The 17420-nt window shown below is 29.9% G+C and overlaps 1 protein-coding gene across 1 annotated transcript in view; it reads right to left on the minus strand.

Annotated features, from left to right (window-relative positions):
* Positions 1-4368: 4368 nt before the first annotated feature.
* Positions 4369-17420, minus strand: part of LOC147067846 (uncharacterized) — a 65480-nt gene continuing 52428 nt past the window's right edge. The window contains exons 3-5 of the mRNA XM_085952206.1: positions 9475-9671; positions 8180-8837; positions 4369-5272 (exon numbers count right to left, since the gene is read on the minus strand). Coding sequence (XP_085808332.1) covers positions 5198-5272; positions 8180-8837; positions 9475-9671 — 930 coding nt within the window. The 3' untranslated portion in view covers positions 4369-5197. The remainder of the gene's footprint in view (positions 5273-8179; positions 8838-9474; positions 9672-17420) is intronic.

The raw sequence follows: 17420 nt of genomic DNA on the forward strand, positions 1-17420 counted from the left end.
AGTTCATTTTCTTTGTTGATTTTTGCAAATGTGAGGCATTTTTGAAATTAATTTAAAAAGCTGTAATTTATTTTGAGGGCTCACAAAAAAATCTTTGCAATTAATCTACCACATCTAAGGGGTAATCTCCAAGGCTTACATATTATAAGTATTTACACTGTTTAATGCCTCGTCCGTGGTGGTTAGGCGGGCGCGGGGCGGCGGCGGGGCGGGCAACTCAAACGTATGAACACGTCTCGACGTGTCCGTAGACAATGCGCGAGGACGGGTGTTCGCGCGTGTTGTTTTGGCGCGTCTAGCTCAACGCAGGCAAGATCGTACATGCGGCAGGCTCTCCCCATACTGCGCGCATAGAGGTGTCCGCACTGAATGGTCGGGCACCGACGCGGGAAACGAGCGAGTTGCGGGTGTCTCAAACCATCATGAGCTTACCGCGTGCGTCTGGTGTATTTATGGTATTATTTTCACAAAGCATAGATAGTGCGAAGTGATGTAAAGTAGGTATACGTTTTATAACGTTGCACTTTTCACTACACTGATACGCCTCTTTGCCTTATTACGTCGCATAAAATTATATCAAATATATATAAAAAATATATATTCACTTGTATTAATATAATATGTAGTACTAAATAAATAAATATTATGTAAAAATAATATCTTTAAATTTCAATAATTCTTAACGCACATATAATATTGTATACTTATTTTACTTATAGTTATAAAGGTAGGTACATAAAAAAATGTTTTTTTTGTCTATAATTATTCAATATTCTTTCTCATTTATCTCTTTATCTAATTTCTCTGTATTTAAATTTTAATATGATTAACTATAATTATTATAATTTATATGGAAACTTTGCTTGTTGCAATATCTTTTTCTAGTCTATTTTATACATTTTTGTAGTCTATGTAACTGTTTGTTTTCCTTAATAAAAAATATAAACATAATAAAAATAAAATATATTAAGTAGGTACATCATTTCCATCCTAGAGCCGGGGTTCAAAGTTATGAAGCGTACATTCTACACCTACATTCACACCATATGAACCGAAAAGTCTTTTTTAAACTTTAACTTACATATTATCCAATATATAATCAAATTATAAAATCGACCAAGGGTACTTGATGGAATTTGAATTTAAATTCATAAATATAAATTTACCAAATAAACAGGAATTAACTGTATCAGATGACAGTGTATATTCACCATTGGTGGTGTTTGAAGATGCCAAAAGGCTATAGTCGGATCGGAAAAAATTACTCAAAAAGAATAGATAAAAACTTAGATCAATTAGAATATACCTAATCAAATATTTTCTCATGTTACTCTTTTTCGAAAAACTTGTCTGGTTGTTCCCGCAGTTTCTTGTATAAGTTATAAAATTCTTCTGCTAAATTAGTGATTTCCATATTGATTTCATTGGCCCCATATTTTGGTGCAAAGTTTTGCCATTTCAAATAGGAGTTTTCCAGTAAAAACTTTTCTGTGTTTATGGTTTCCTATCCCTGATTTGACGCTGAACACGACTGGACGCGCGCGGGCTACTACGGACACTCTACCCGTGCCCGTCCCCGCGCCAATTCCGCGTCGAAGACGCCCCATGACTACGGCCAAGCGCTAAGGGCTTTAGCACAAGTTTATTTAAGAAAAAGCTCATCTCATCCACTATTGAGCCTATTGATTTCCTACAACTTGGCTATGAGTTATGAGAAAATAATTTTTATCCAAGACAAATGACGAATGAACCTCTACCAAATTATTTAGTTAAACCATGCATATGTAATTCTAACTGCCGTACATTATTATGTAGTTATAAGAAATCGGCTTTGACATGTATATCATTGTGCAAATGTGTAAGTAGTGTTTGTAAAATCTGTGATCATGATACTTTACTTAAAGCAGTTTGAACACTTGACTTGTTGTTTCTTTTTTTTAATAAATGTGTACTTAGTGTGGTTAGTGGTTATCGTTATTTCATTTATTTACCTACCAATATATGCAATCTACACTGTTTCTGGATTAACCATAATACTAAAACTAATGTCATATGCATAGATATAGTAAAAAAACCAATCTGGGTGATTCTATACAAAAATGCTACTAAATAAAATAATTTAAGCCAAGGAGGATCCTAAGAATCGATAATTTTGAACACATTGCACTGCTTGCTATTTTTATTTTTTTCAAATGGGACGAACCGTTCTACGACCATGCCGAGCATGGTACAATTATTGAATTTTCAATCAATCCCCGATTCGGTGTTGGTTTTATTGAATAATTCAGAACAATTTTTGGTGGGTTATAAGAAAAAAAATTAAAACCTCAATAAAAAAAAATGGCCACTAATATCGCCTGGCAACATCGACATCATATATCTTGGTGACCCCTAAAACCTATTTCAATTGTCAGAATGCGTTCCGCATATTACGTATACGAGAAGTCTATGGGATCCTGCACTATAACAGCTATTTATAAAAACAGGTTTATCATTGAAACAATTTAAATAATAGTATTTTAAATATAATATTTTAATTATTATTTGTATGCTTAGTATGCTAGTTATTTTGTTCGGGTGATTACAAAACTTTAACGTCGCATACTGCTCTCCTTTTATTGAATATTTACATACGGCGTCGTAATTGGATATGACATTACTTTGTGAAGGTCTCTCGTCAGTAAAAGATGGATAATTTTTTGCTAAAATCTTGTTTTCATTTACCATTACTTACTTCTATTAAACTAGGTGTTTGATTGCAGCTGTAATAAAAACTAAACATAGAACAGGGAATGCTGTGAGATGTGTTTAATTTTATTCCGTAATTTGAGAAACTGTATGGTGAGTAACAGATATACCTATCCCATTATTAATAAACACCACACCAACACAATCACCAACTCTTGCCACCGACCTTATTTTATTCAAAAAATCTCAGTTCAATGCTTTAAGTATTTAGTAGTCAACGGTAGCTCCATCTAGGCAATAAATTTCGTCATTCCAATTATTGATATTTTTACGTCGAGAAAACTTTTATATAGGCGATATAAAAGTGAAAAGTTTGTAAACCACTGGATTATATGATTTAATCTTGACAATTAAAATATGTAAATCAGTATAATATTTTAATTGCGTTGTCTTACCGCTGACCTTTACAAACAATGTCAAACTGTCATGTGCAAATCGATTATGAATAAATTGCTTATTCCATGTTGACAATTCCAACACAAGATGGCCATAAATCCCTTTCTTTAGCCTCACGCATTTTCCTTGGTGAGTTGAGTCGATTGCATCGCACCTACCGACCCGCTGACACAGATTCTTAGCTTGTGTATTCTCCGTGAATACTTAAACACTATTAAACTGTGACGACATTTTGTCGTTATTATGTTTCGACCAATGTTGCATAATTTTCCGATAGCCGCCTGTGTGTCGGAAAACGCAACGGTTTGACAAATTATTGCAAATTAGACGTCAGGCTCAATTTTCAATTGACATTATTGATCTTAGGTTGCTTAGCACTAAAATAAAATGATAATTTAAACCTCTTCTCACGAATTCAAACAGGAATATTTTGTATTATAAAATAATATCTTTACATAAAATAATAAATCAATTCTATATTTATAGTCTTTGATCAATTTAAATTTAGACATAACAATAAGTTTATCGAATAAATCAATAAAATAAAGTAATATAGTAAATTAAGTACTACACAAGTTGTTTAAATTGACTTATTAAACAAAATCAAAAAAATAGTAAAGCTATTTATTAATTTATTTATATTCAACACTTAATATTTTATCGGTGGTATCAATTGGATGCTGATGTTGTCCTCTATGTTAATGTTATCTTATTTAGAGGGTTGCATTGGTGTGTAATGTGTGACATAGTATATTCGGGATACAGGGTGTTGGTATTTCTTGGTTTTGTATTGTAGATAATAAGTTAGGATACACACGGTAATATACAGGACTGTCACATTAGTTTTTACGTTGAGTATGAAGGTTTACATTATGATTTTAAGGTTGAACGTTATGCGGAGTTGCGCACATAATTTGATTATTCCGCTGAAGGGCCGGAATGCAACTGATTTATTGCGTATCATTTCCTGTTCGTATTATTGTCTATGCTATATAAATGAGCATAGACAGTAATGCGTCAGTTGTAGGGTTGAGTAAACCTCTACATTTTACTATATTAAAATGTAATATTTTTTATTTGAAAAACCTCACATAGAAAGAATCCTTGAAAAAACTTTAAATGACTGTGATTGAAACTTACTCGTAGGTATTTCTGATGAGTGTCTGGGAAACATAAAAATATATACTATAAAATAATAATATTATAAAAATGAAACACAATAACTAAATTAAAACCTATTTATTTTCCACCCTTCATCAACAAAATAATGTGTATTCAATATATATTTCAATAAATACTAACTTTATTCGGTACATAAATTAAAAATTGTATAGCACATTTAATATGACTTGCTGTAAGCGTTTTTGTGACCTTAATGAAAGCCACTTTCGATTTTCATATTTTCTGCAATTAATTAATTTATTATTTTTTTAATTGAAAAAGATAAACATTAAGTATGTACAAAAGATGTAAATTAAATTAAACACTCTGCTTTATTATAAAACAGCAAAAACACTATTATAAACAATCGATTACTAATTATTGAATAAATAACATTATCAAAATATAGTACAATAGTAGTACGTTTACCTCTTATTAAATTCGTTGAAATTACAAACATAATTTTTCTAAGGTAGTGTATTATTAAGTATTTATTAAAACATGTTTTTCTATTTCCACAAACCGCATAATAATAATAATATAAAAATTGTTTGCGTTCAGTATGTCATAATTTATTCTTCTTACTTTAAAGGTTATAAAATGTTAAAATATTTTCCTTTATTTTTTAAACGTGAGAAAATTGGTCAAGTGTATCATTTGACATGTATTGTTTGTACACAAAACTATGCCGGATATACGGTATGATAGTTTGATTTAATAAGGTTTTTTTAAATTATAATTATTCGCTTTGCGTTCCCATGTTTACTAGGTACTGTAATAATTTTAAAAATATTCGATTGTTTCACGTCCCCGTATTTGTTTTTACTAATAAGGCAAAGGTTTTTTTTTAAATATCTTAGATGGCAAGTGAGTACGTTAATAGTTTATAGCACTATTGCCTTAAGTACTGCGTCGGAAAGAAGAGTTGCTGCTGATGATAGGCGAACGGCTGCTGGGGAACATATACCTGGGAGGAAATAAAACGGAATATATTAGTAAATCATTCTCTAATATTATTATTATAATAAGAATCAGCTGCAATTTAATCAAATGCTGTGATATCACAAACAGCTGAATATAATAAACATTATTTAATTATTTAACAATAACATTAAAACAACTAAATCATGTGTAAAACCACTTTAGCTAAATCAATAAACTATATTCAATTTTCAACCAAATATTCAAAATTATTTTCTCATCCACTTAATCACTATTTACGCTTACATCTTTGCATATTGTGTTTTTCAAAGGAATTGATAACGTTTATCATAATTAATAACCTTTAATTAATGAAGCGAATATTTTTTGCCAAATATTAGGACACGTTTAATTAATTTTAAGCATAAATCATAAAGCATTTACATCGACTGTCTATAAATATATTATATAATATATTGTAAGTATATTAAAAATAGAAAGGTCTAAAAATTTGAATATATTAATCTGTTCATTCCTCGCGTAAAAATAATACCCATGTTAATAATCGTAAAAAATCATTTTTTTACGAAAATGAATACTTTCAAATTTCAAATTTATTTATTTTACATATAATGAACATAACAAATTATAAATTCAAAGCGTTCACGACATGACATAAAATAAGTGTTAATAATTAAAAAAAAATAAAAATACAGAGAAAAAGTAATAAAATAAGAAAATAAATTAAATAAGTAACAAAATAAAAGTAGATGGAAGCACACAGAGTGAACTTTGATAAACCCTATCTTAAAAACTTATAAAACAACGTCCACCTAAATTCACCCTCACGTAAGTGGAATATATCAATATCCGAAGCGATTTCATTAAGCATGGTTACTGCCCTCCCAATTGGCATTACTAATGGCAGGTTAGTTCTGCACCGTGGGAGAACAAACAACGCATGCCCTCGATTCCTAAGGTAATTATCAGAGACACACAAGCCAATACCACCAAGAATGGCAGAGTTCACATTTACGCCGCGTATAAGTCTGAAAAAATATGTAGCTAAATAAAGATCCCTTCTAAATTTTAAGCTACAGTATGTAAGCATCCCTAAGAGAAAATCAGTCGGATAGAGCCACGGATAATATCCATACAACCGAAAGTAAAGGAGTCGTAAAAATTTCTTTTGGACTCTCTCCACCATAAGGCCGTACTTCAACTGATGCGGGGCCCAAACGATAGACCCACTCTCAAGTCTGCTTCTAACTAAGGAGTTATAGAGAATTTTTAATACCGTAACATCCGAAAAGACCCGGGAAGTACGCAAGACAAAGCCCAACATCTTTAGCGCCTTTTTACAAATGGTATCTATATGACCACTAAACGTCAGTTTACCGTCAAATGTAATTCCAAGATCTCTTACAGATGCTATTCGCGAGAGAACTCTGCCATGCATCGAGCCATGCATTAAATTCTACATGTTGGCTCATTAGTCGATGGCTATCTTGGTATCAAACGTTTTTTAAGCCCCAATAATTATTTACCTATATATACTATTATCAATCACCATTTGCGGACAATTTATGCATTCCTTTATTTTCATTGACTACTTATCCTTTTCTTTATTTGCAACATGAAATTTTCTTCGTTTTCTTTTACAAATAAGTACATCGGCGTATTTCTCTAAAAACATGTTCATATGTGTATACCTGCATACATTATTTATTAGCTTGTGGATACTCAAGGTAAAATAACGAACGGATGGTTCGTAGAACCATAATAAGATCGAAGACGAATTAGCAAACTCGTTTTTCTCATGATATATTTTAATGGTAATTACACAATATATACGGATAACTCCTTAATCAAAAGCACGCGCTTTGATTGCACACTGAACTATTGATAAACTATTATTGCTTCATAATATCTTATACATAATATACCTTAATGTTATTTTAATGAAACTTTCACTTGCTCCTTTAATATTATATTCTTGGTTTATCATTTTACAACGTTTATTAAATATTAATAATGTAACTTATTTGTTCTGCAACTGCTCTAGTACTCATCTCTATTGCTCTAATCACGTATTTATATGACATACTTAAAGAGATTTATTTATTAATTCTATAAATTACCATAATGGTTTTTGTCAATTTTTGGATTCATTATACAATAATACAGATTTATTTCATACTAATATTTTTTACTTGAATATAGATATCTGATGTAGACGAAACTGATTCTGGCTAATATTAAAGAAGTGGTAATAAATATCATATCCTTAAATTTGTACGTATGCAGTTCGCCGTATAACACTTCACCGTGAAATATTGTATCGGAAATATATAGTTGTATATTAAAGACCGTCCAACCTCTTTGGGTCGTAAGATAAAATTCATGTCTAAATAAAACACTGTTCCTGTCGGTTTACAAGAAGCCATCGGTAAACAAATTTTGAAAATAGAACTGGATTATTTGTTAGGTTAGGTAAGGTTAAAGTAGGTTAGGTTAGGATTCCATTCTTGAAATTCATGAATTTTGCCAAAATCGGCTATGAAAATTGAATTAATGTTGTATACGGTCAACTTTCTCCAATAGAAAGCTCACGGCGAACTCTGTTATGGTGAAATGTTTATGTACAATTACACGTAACCAATAAATATTGGGTATTATTTTAATTATAATGTTATTTTACATTTAATAGATATTTTATTACTGACATTTTGATCTGTGTATAATGTAATTTTATCAAGAAAAAAATGGAGAAGAAAAAATAATCAGTACCTACTCATATAAATATTATATTTAGGTACTTGCATGTTTCATTTAAAGTTTAATAATGATTTTATAACTGTTACCGGACAAAATATATTATGAAATTATCGTCATATATTAATGGCATACCGAAAACAAGATAATACTCTCACGGGATAAACAATCAACTAACCTGTGTTGGTGACTTTTTGACTCTCTGAGACACATATTTATCGTAAGACAAATCAATATCATTCTGATTTTGATGGCTATCGAAGATATTATTACTCTCCAGTGCATTATATTTATCATGACTGTCGTATTTGGAAGACTTGTAGTATTTTCTTGGATCCTTATCCTGTTCAGGAGTGAAATATTTGTAGCCATATCCTGGAATATATCTGATGCCGAGCGATGGAACTTGGCTTACAAATCTGCTTTGACTTCTGCTATCGATGTTTTGGTAGTTGTTTTCTTGGTGATAGGCTCCATTGTTGTTATTATCGTTGTGATAAGCGCCATTGTTATCGTTGTTATGATTGTAAGCTCCGTTGTTATTGTTGTCTCGGCTCTGGACAGTTTGGGCGGTGGTTTCTTGTTTTGTTTGGCTATTCTGGGTTGGTGCTGGTTTAGTTGGCTGAGCATATGCGTTGACAAATGACTTGGCTGGCGATAATGTAGATGCTGGTGAAGGCTGAGCAGCTAGCTTCATCTGAGAATAATTTATGTTGGTGTATCGGGTTGGAGGAGCTGGTGGACGTACTGCAGGCTGAACTGATGGTTGAGGCGATGAGTAAGGGACTGGTGTTTTAGTTGGGAAGTAGTGTGCCAACTGCGGTGGGGTAGGTGCCCTGTTGAATAAAAGAAGTAAATAAATTGAAACATGGAATGGTAACTTAATATAATGTATAATATCAAAAATATAAAATATCAAAACCAATGAGTTAAAATATTTTATCTTATAACAAAACTGTGGTTAAATATAATATATTATGAAAACTGTAATTGCATGGTTTTTATTTAAATTCGGTTATAATTTTATTTAAATTCAATACTGCTCAGCTATTGTTACATGTCATTTATAATTATTGTAAACTAATATACGCATAAAATATTTAAGCTCGTTTAAATCAAATTTTGATATAGATAAAAATAATGTCATGTTTTTTACATTTATATTTAAAAAAAATCGTTTTTTATTAAGTATAAAAAAAAACAAAAAAACTTTGAATTATCCAAAATTATTTTTATTATATACCTACCTACATATGAAAAAAACTTAATAAACTAAATTATGACGATAAACATAACCATGAATAATAATAAAATTAACATTCCATGACATATTTTGAAATTATAACTAATCATTTTAATGTTTCTAGATACTTTCTATCAATTAATTAAAACACTGATGTAAATGTAAAATATCAAATAATTTCTCTAAAATTACAAGCGTCATTGAAGGAATCAAAATAACAATTATCTTACTTGTATGGGTTGGGGTTCGGGATGTCACCGGTCTGGTCTTCCCATACTGCAGCAGGAACTCTGTATGGCGGGCGTGGGGGCTGAGTGGGAGGAGCTGGTGTTGGAGGGATGATTGGACCTCCGCTTGTTCCGAAGGTCACCGAGATACCACCAGCGCCGCAGACGTACAGCGCCGATAGCAGTAAACTGATGCCATGCTGTAGGTGCAGAAAAATATAGATATTTTATTTTTTATTTAAAGACATTTCAAACGGCCAAAAAACTTTATTATTGTGAATAAAATATTACTAATGAAACTACAGTTATCATTAATAAATATGTGCTATTGAAAAGAAAAACCACATGAGTAACGTATCAGTTAAGAAAAATCAATGAAATTATAAGACAATCTGTCATCATAAAAAATCGCAAAAAATCACTATTTTATTGAAAATAATTCGACTACGGAATCAAATACCACTATCGATGATTTATCAATTTTAATCAAAAGTACATGTTTCATCGCACACCTATTTTTCACAATAAACTTTGAGACAATGGAAAATTATGAATAGTTAGGTACCTACATGATATATAAAAATTTTACTAACGAGTTATGCTTTCAATTAAACCTACTCATATCATTCAGATACATTACACAATATATGGTTGTATAGAACTGTATTGTTTTAATGCTTATCAATCAGTATATATATTTTTTTAATAATTTTCATTATGCTGGTACCTATATGATATTTCAAAATTATATACTGGTTTTAAAATTCTGTACGCAGATAACCAAGGATGCAATACGGGAAGCTGCTGTATGAAACGTCTTAACAATAAAAAATGTTGTAATTGATTTTTCAATTCGCTCCAGGCTAAAATTTTGCATGCACCATGGTTTTGAAATTTCAGACTGTAATATTTTTAAACAATAAAGACATATTATCCAATATAAACAAGAACAAAATTGTTAAGTTTATTCATAAAGAAATTAGCATTCGGCCCACATTTGATTGTTTGTTTCAATCCAGATAGCGATCAGGTTGTGTACAAACAGTTTAGTTAAAACAATGTTACTATAAAAACTTAACAGTAAATCTTATTTATCAAGACCTATTAGTATTGAGAAATGTTAGATATAATATAAATATAATAACTAAATTCCCCACCTCATCTTTATATTATCATAAAGAAAAATTATAAATTGTTTTTGGAACTGTTATATTTTCAATCGTCCATTTTGTTATCCAGAATTGTAAATCTCTCGTATCTATGAACACCACATTATATAATAGTATTTGAATTCAAACTTGAATCTCAATTTATGACTGAAATTTAATTAATTATTCCTCAATCTGGTATATAATTGGGGTAGTTAAAAAATTGAAGGGAAAATGATAAAATTATATCACCCGTGATTTTAGCTACAAATAATATGCCATCAATTATAATTTTCTATAATTGATTTGTATATGTAAAAATATTTAGATAGAGTCAACCTGAAATTCATGGCTGGTGAAATATCATATATTTGTTGCATATTATACCAATTCTTGATAAACACATTATACAGAGGATTCAATTAACCTTGGTTACAATATTTGGCACTGTTCTTAATACTTTGGACGCTGAAGACGCACATCGATGTAATTGACGTGCATTTTAAAGGTGCAAATTAAAAACTTATTATATAGTCAGCAGCGAATGAGTTAAAAAAACCAAAATACTTTCCCATTTTTACCTAAATGTTTAGTTAAATGTATATTATGGATATTTATTAAAATATTAAAACAGTTTGATAGTAGATCTAGGTAATTAATAAACACTACAACTATAAATCTACATTTGTGCATGGATTATCGACTTAAACTTATTGAGTACAGTGTAATAAATAAATTCTTTTCAGAACAGTAATTAACACATTTATTATGTGGATCTGTTTCAATAGTCCTATTATAAATTTATTTTTACACATAATAAACGTTGTAACTAAAATTAATGATAATAAAATAAATGAAACTATGCCACATTTGATTGAAAGAAAGCGGATGGATTACCCTCTTACCCACTCTTTTTCTCATAAGTTGGAGTTGCAAGCATTCAATTTGAGTTTTTTGAAAATTAAAAAAATGAATTTTTAGCCCAAACCAGATCAAAAAATAAAAACTCAAATATTATTGAGTAAACAAAGAACATTGTTTTTAATACCTTCTTATGTTAAAACTTTTTTTATTATTGTAATAATAGAATAGCATTTTTGAATATTCACGATTTTTTTGTAAAAAAAATAACGATAAAATTAACAAATTTGATTAAACAATACAACAATGAAAAATGCATCATGCAACAATGTAATAGAAATATGTCTTTAACGTATAATAAATAATTATTCTGCTATTATTTAGGTGTGTTAAAATAAATTAATTGTTAAAAAAATTCACTCTTTTACTATCATAGCATAATAAAGATATTCAGTGCAAGCGACAGTTCAATGTAACAGTTTAATAATTAATTCTTTCATACCGATGGCGTAATTCAATCAGGTCAGAATCGATGAATAATTTTAATTAACAACGCGTCAAAAACTATTATGAGAAATGAAACATTTAACCTTCGTATTTGTAATTGATAATGGTGAAATAATTAAAGATGGTTTCGATCTATCAATAAAATTAACATATTATAGTACCGTGATGTTAAAAGTATTTGCATTAAAAACACGCACGATACGATAAATTTAATCATAGTTTAAAACAAATTTCTTAAATGATTTATATTGAAGTAGTGGTATTTAAATGCAATTCCTAATATATCAGAAATCATTATGTAGTTAACACTTAACCAGCAGAAAAATAAAATCTGTTTCTATGACGATTGTATCGCATCATTGGAAATGGTCATTATCTTATTCTGAAATCATACTCACCGTATGAGATCAATTTTTCTACTAAGTGACACAAAAGATATGATGCTTCAGACACTTTACACCTATGTGGGTCTTTTCTATATACAAGGTAGCTATCGGCGGCTATCAACGATAGTTTTATCAGATGAATGTATTGAGGCGGTTAATTGTTACTATAAGTTTTTTACAGTTTTGTCAGCTTAGACGGCTAATGTATTATAACAATTATAATACTTCAATACATCTATATGATAAACTACCGTCAATAGCTGCCTAGTGTATGGAATATATGATCATGCTACTGATCCACGGATACATTCCACTGATCGGCGTGAACTCTCAGGTTGCCGCGTTAGTGTCAACTCTTGCTAGAAATGTTTTTACATCCCTCATTTTACTGACAAGTTATCTATACAATATGCTGACGTAGATTTTATACACTTAGAGTTTTACTTTATGCATAGATTATAATATGAAGTGAGCATAAATAATCACAAAGTGTTTTTATTAAAATTTTCTCAACATATTAGATTTTCTTTGTTATTATTTATTATATATTATTCGTATGACTATTCAGCGCCTATGTAGAATTTTCTTCGCCTCAGGAAACACTACACAGATATCTTTTTCATTGGTTTATATTATTATACCTATATTATATATATATATATATATATATGAGAAATATTTACTGATATTTACATGATGGAATTCCATTATAATAATCGAATCGTCTGGGTAGTTGGTCGATTCGTACCAGTTCGAATGACTCCAGAAGCGAATCAAAGAAAAAATGTCTACGTTTTTTGCGGCGAACTTCGTAGTAAGTATATTGTAAACATCACCGGCTTAACATATCTGAGATTTCTGGCGAGATTTAGGTAATTTTCTGTAGCATGTTTGTGTCTATGATATTACTCACAAAATATATTATTAATATAGAAATAGGAAAGTCAGTCGCCATAAATCAAGGCTTTGAACCCAGTTTTTGGTATATTATTTAATAACTCTCATGCCATAAAATACAAGAAATACAAGCCGACTGACTGTCTTCAAATAATACCAATATTGAATAAGCGTTTTGCTTGCGTGACAAACTTAAATCTATATTATGATAAAGACAATTGAAAATAATATATTCTTCCACACGTATTTGTCTATCCCTCAACATTTGATCTACCAATCTCACTCATAAAGTAATGTACCCCCTATTATTGTTGGATTTCTTAGTTGTACTCATATGATATTGAAATTGTACCCTGTGGACTATTGAAGTGTTATAAAAATTCTATAAATAATAATAATGATATTAGGGTTTATAGTACTTTACAGGTAATTGAAGAAAACTGGACAAAATCTCAAATCGAGGGATCGTCACTTTATTTTCAAACAAGCACATTTAGATATATCAGTAAGTACTAATTAACGTGGATATGGAATTGTTTTTTTTTTTTTAATAAATTATTGAAAGAGGTTCGAGATCATTACATTCTCTAGCCTCGAAAACAAAACAAGCATAGGAAAATTACATTTTATTGAATCTAACGCCTGTTCGTGTTTGCAAAAGTTATGTTCCCCTTTTTTATGTATCTTTAACAAGGAATGAAATCAGTTTTGTTTTAATTTGAAATCAGATACGATATTTATAAGAAATCAACCTAAAAACGCGTTAATTTCAAATAAAATCAAACCGGCTCTGCTTTGGTCAATCGATCACAATTACAATGATACATCGATCCATACGTACCTTTGTTCTATTTTTACATCTGTAACATTTGATACTATCCACATCAATATAGGTACGAGAGTAAAACATACTCTGTCGGTTTTGATTTTTGGTCCCCATATTATAAGACCAACGTATTTTTCTATAATTTTGTTTATGTGTAGCAATAAATTATAATATTGCGCATTGTTAATAACTTAACTGTGGTTTGCTTAACTATTATAGTGTCGTTTCGTTAGTACAATATTAAATTTTATAACTATTATTAGACGTGTATCCAACGGCGCGCAGTTCGTTACTTTTCTCACGGAAACTGGGTTTGTTGATCTGCGTCGAAAACGTAACACACTCTGAATAGGCAGACGTTTCGCTTTGTTCGGTGTCGCAATGGATAGACGATACAGCGATTGTGTTACCGTGAAGCAAATTTAGTTCGCTTACATGAGACTCGGTAAACCGGAATCAAGCATTAAAAAGATGTGCTTCAGTAACCCGAGACGATCGATTTATTTTAATGGCAATGTTTCATAAAAAAATATACTCCAATAAAACTAATTAAGCCCTATAGATTTTTATTAAATATTTGTTCAATTATTTGTAAATGGCGCATGCTTTTAAGCAGATACCTACACAAGTTTATAACAGCTTAAATAAAAACTTAATTAGTATAAATCCAATGATCCAAATCTCGACAATTCTCTTCTGTAAATGAATAATAATGAATTATTTTTTAAAGACGCTAAAACACGTTCTGTATGTCGACGGATCGTAAATATAATATGTTACTAGTGCTGTTTCACACGACATACTGGTGTCTGAACTCAGGTGTCTCTGGACACTACTTGTACGTCATATAAATAAATGAACGCGACACACGTGTGTCCTTATCTGAACGCGCCCATTTATTTGTATTGTGTAAATGCAGCGTCTAGAGACACTGACTCGCTTTATAGATTAATCTGTAATAACTTCACGCTATTATCAACCGTATCTGTCAAAAACATTAATTAGAATTGCAAGTTAATTATACAATCGCTTAATCAGTGAATTACAAAAATTATTAAATGTATAGTTATTGCCAAGATATACACTGAAACCTTTTTTTTTATGAATGGATGATATCGTGTTATTAATTTTTGAATTCATTGACCATTTCGAATAAGAAACAAATTGTTCGCTTCATACAGGAACTAAAATATCTACAGTATAAGACATAAGTGATGAATAGTGTCAGCAATTTTAATAAAAATTATGGTACTTTACCCAACATAAAATGGACAAAACTAGGTTTATATGACGCGTACAAACTTCAATTAGTGCATAATTTAATATTACTGATAAATTATGTATTTTTCATCAAGCGTTACTGGCTGGTTTATTTTTTATATATTTTCTTTTCAAAATAGAATACTATGCCGATTTCGATTAGCTGATATTCTGATCTCTCTTTTCCAATAACTATACTATATTATAAGAAAAATGAACATTATTTATTTCACTTTAAATTATCGGTTTCTGTGAATCGTTAGGTTTTTAACCATTTTTTTAATTACAATTATAGAGAGCTTTTGCAGATAGAATGTATACTTTTTCTGAGATTTTGACTATTTATTATGTGTGACTTATCGTTTTTTTGTATTTAAGTGACTCATATTTCATTTTATTACTAATAAACATCTCAAAATTAATTACTAAATAGTTCTTTATTTGCCAAATGTTTTCACTTAAATATGGTAAGGATGAAATTAGTTATACCTTGAAAACGATTTACATTGATCGATTTAATTATTTTCACCGTCAATTTTCTTTTATAAACGTGAATATAAAATTCATGAGCATTGTTTCAATATTAAACCGAATTAGAGCTTCTAAACCAAGTTAAACGGCAACCGACTAACTGTGCGTTTTGTAAATAACCGAAAACCGAGTAATAATTGCACTCGGTTCACTAGCCAAAATCTTAGTAGGTTTTTGTATGAAAGAGATAATTAAATAGGATAAAATATATTGGCAACGAAAAAAACCGAATTGTATTTTACCCCGGTTAATTTGATGCCCTAAACCTAATGAATAACAATCAATTTTTATTTATAAATTAATGTTTTCTAAGCGTTCTCATATCATGGAGATCGATTTCAGGTAATTTACTATTTTTACATAAACTGAGTTAAAAAAAAAATAAAGTGTAATTCTTCCGGATCGAATTTACAAGAAGGTTTATGTTAATTAAATCATTTGGAAAGTAACTTTAAAATCATTAAAAGTGAATCATTTTAATGCGTATCACCATCAATTATATTACCTTGGTGAGATTGAATCTCATACTAGACATGTTTAACTTCAGTTTGTGGTTAATTCTATGCGCTTTAAAAGTTGAGAAATATTATTTAGATCAAAACATTCTTGGTATAACAAATTGAAATGCGGCAACATTACTTCGAGATGAGTTCAACACACTTGTGGCGAGGTCAATAGCTGGCAGCTAGATGCAACAGCATTAACATATTATTTAAGCTATTACACTGCGAATCCATAACAATATGAACAATAGAATTGTACATATTAAAACATTAGTTTATTAAATAGATTAGTATATAGGCATTTACTAATATCAACTACTTGTTATATTGAGTAGATGGGCCTGATCTTGTTTCACTTTCGGCCATAACACTTAATGTAGTTAATTATTTCCTCCGATTTAAAACCGACCTCCCTGTCAAAGTACTAATAATATACGTTATTATACTTAATTGTCACTACTTCGCGTACACGCTATGTGTAAAACTAATTAACTTAACTAAGTGTTAACTTTGTACTTTTTAATGTATGTCACAATAGATCAATTTTGAACTATTAGTATTCATCCTAACAAAACTCATCTTATCCACAAAAACATTTCACTTTTAATCTACCGCGATTAGCGACCCCGTATTTGTTCGGATAAGAAAGCGATTTGTTACTATCTCGAGTAAAATATGAACGTTTTATGTAACAGTATTTAATAATGATTCCAATATATTTTTATTGTAGTTAAATATTAAACTATAGAATAAATAATATATTTTATGTTAACTGCATTGTTATACGGTTTCTTACTAACATATTGCTTATATATAATGTGAAAGTGAAGCTGAAAATATATATTAAGGCCGTGACTAATACTTAGTTGCAAGTAATTTCGTATTGCAGGTATATTTGTGTTAAAATTGTCACTAATTCTTTGAAATTTATTTTTCAGGGTCTCAGTAAGAATAAACATCTTAAAATAATGTTATCTACAAGCATGAATAAAATTAGTTGTTATCGAAATAGTATTTACATTAAAAATCA

Source organism: Rhyacophila brunnea, unplaced genomic scaffold (assembly GCF_057557595.1).
Source record: "Rhyacophila brunnea isolate RB1 unplaced genomic scaffold, BYU_Rbru_1.0 scaffold_3, whole genome shotgun sequence".
NCBI lineage: Eukaryota > Metazoa > Arthropoda > Insecta > Trichoptera > Rhyacophilidae > Rhyacophila > Rhyacophila brunnea.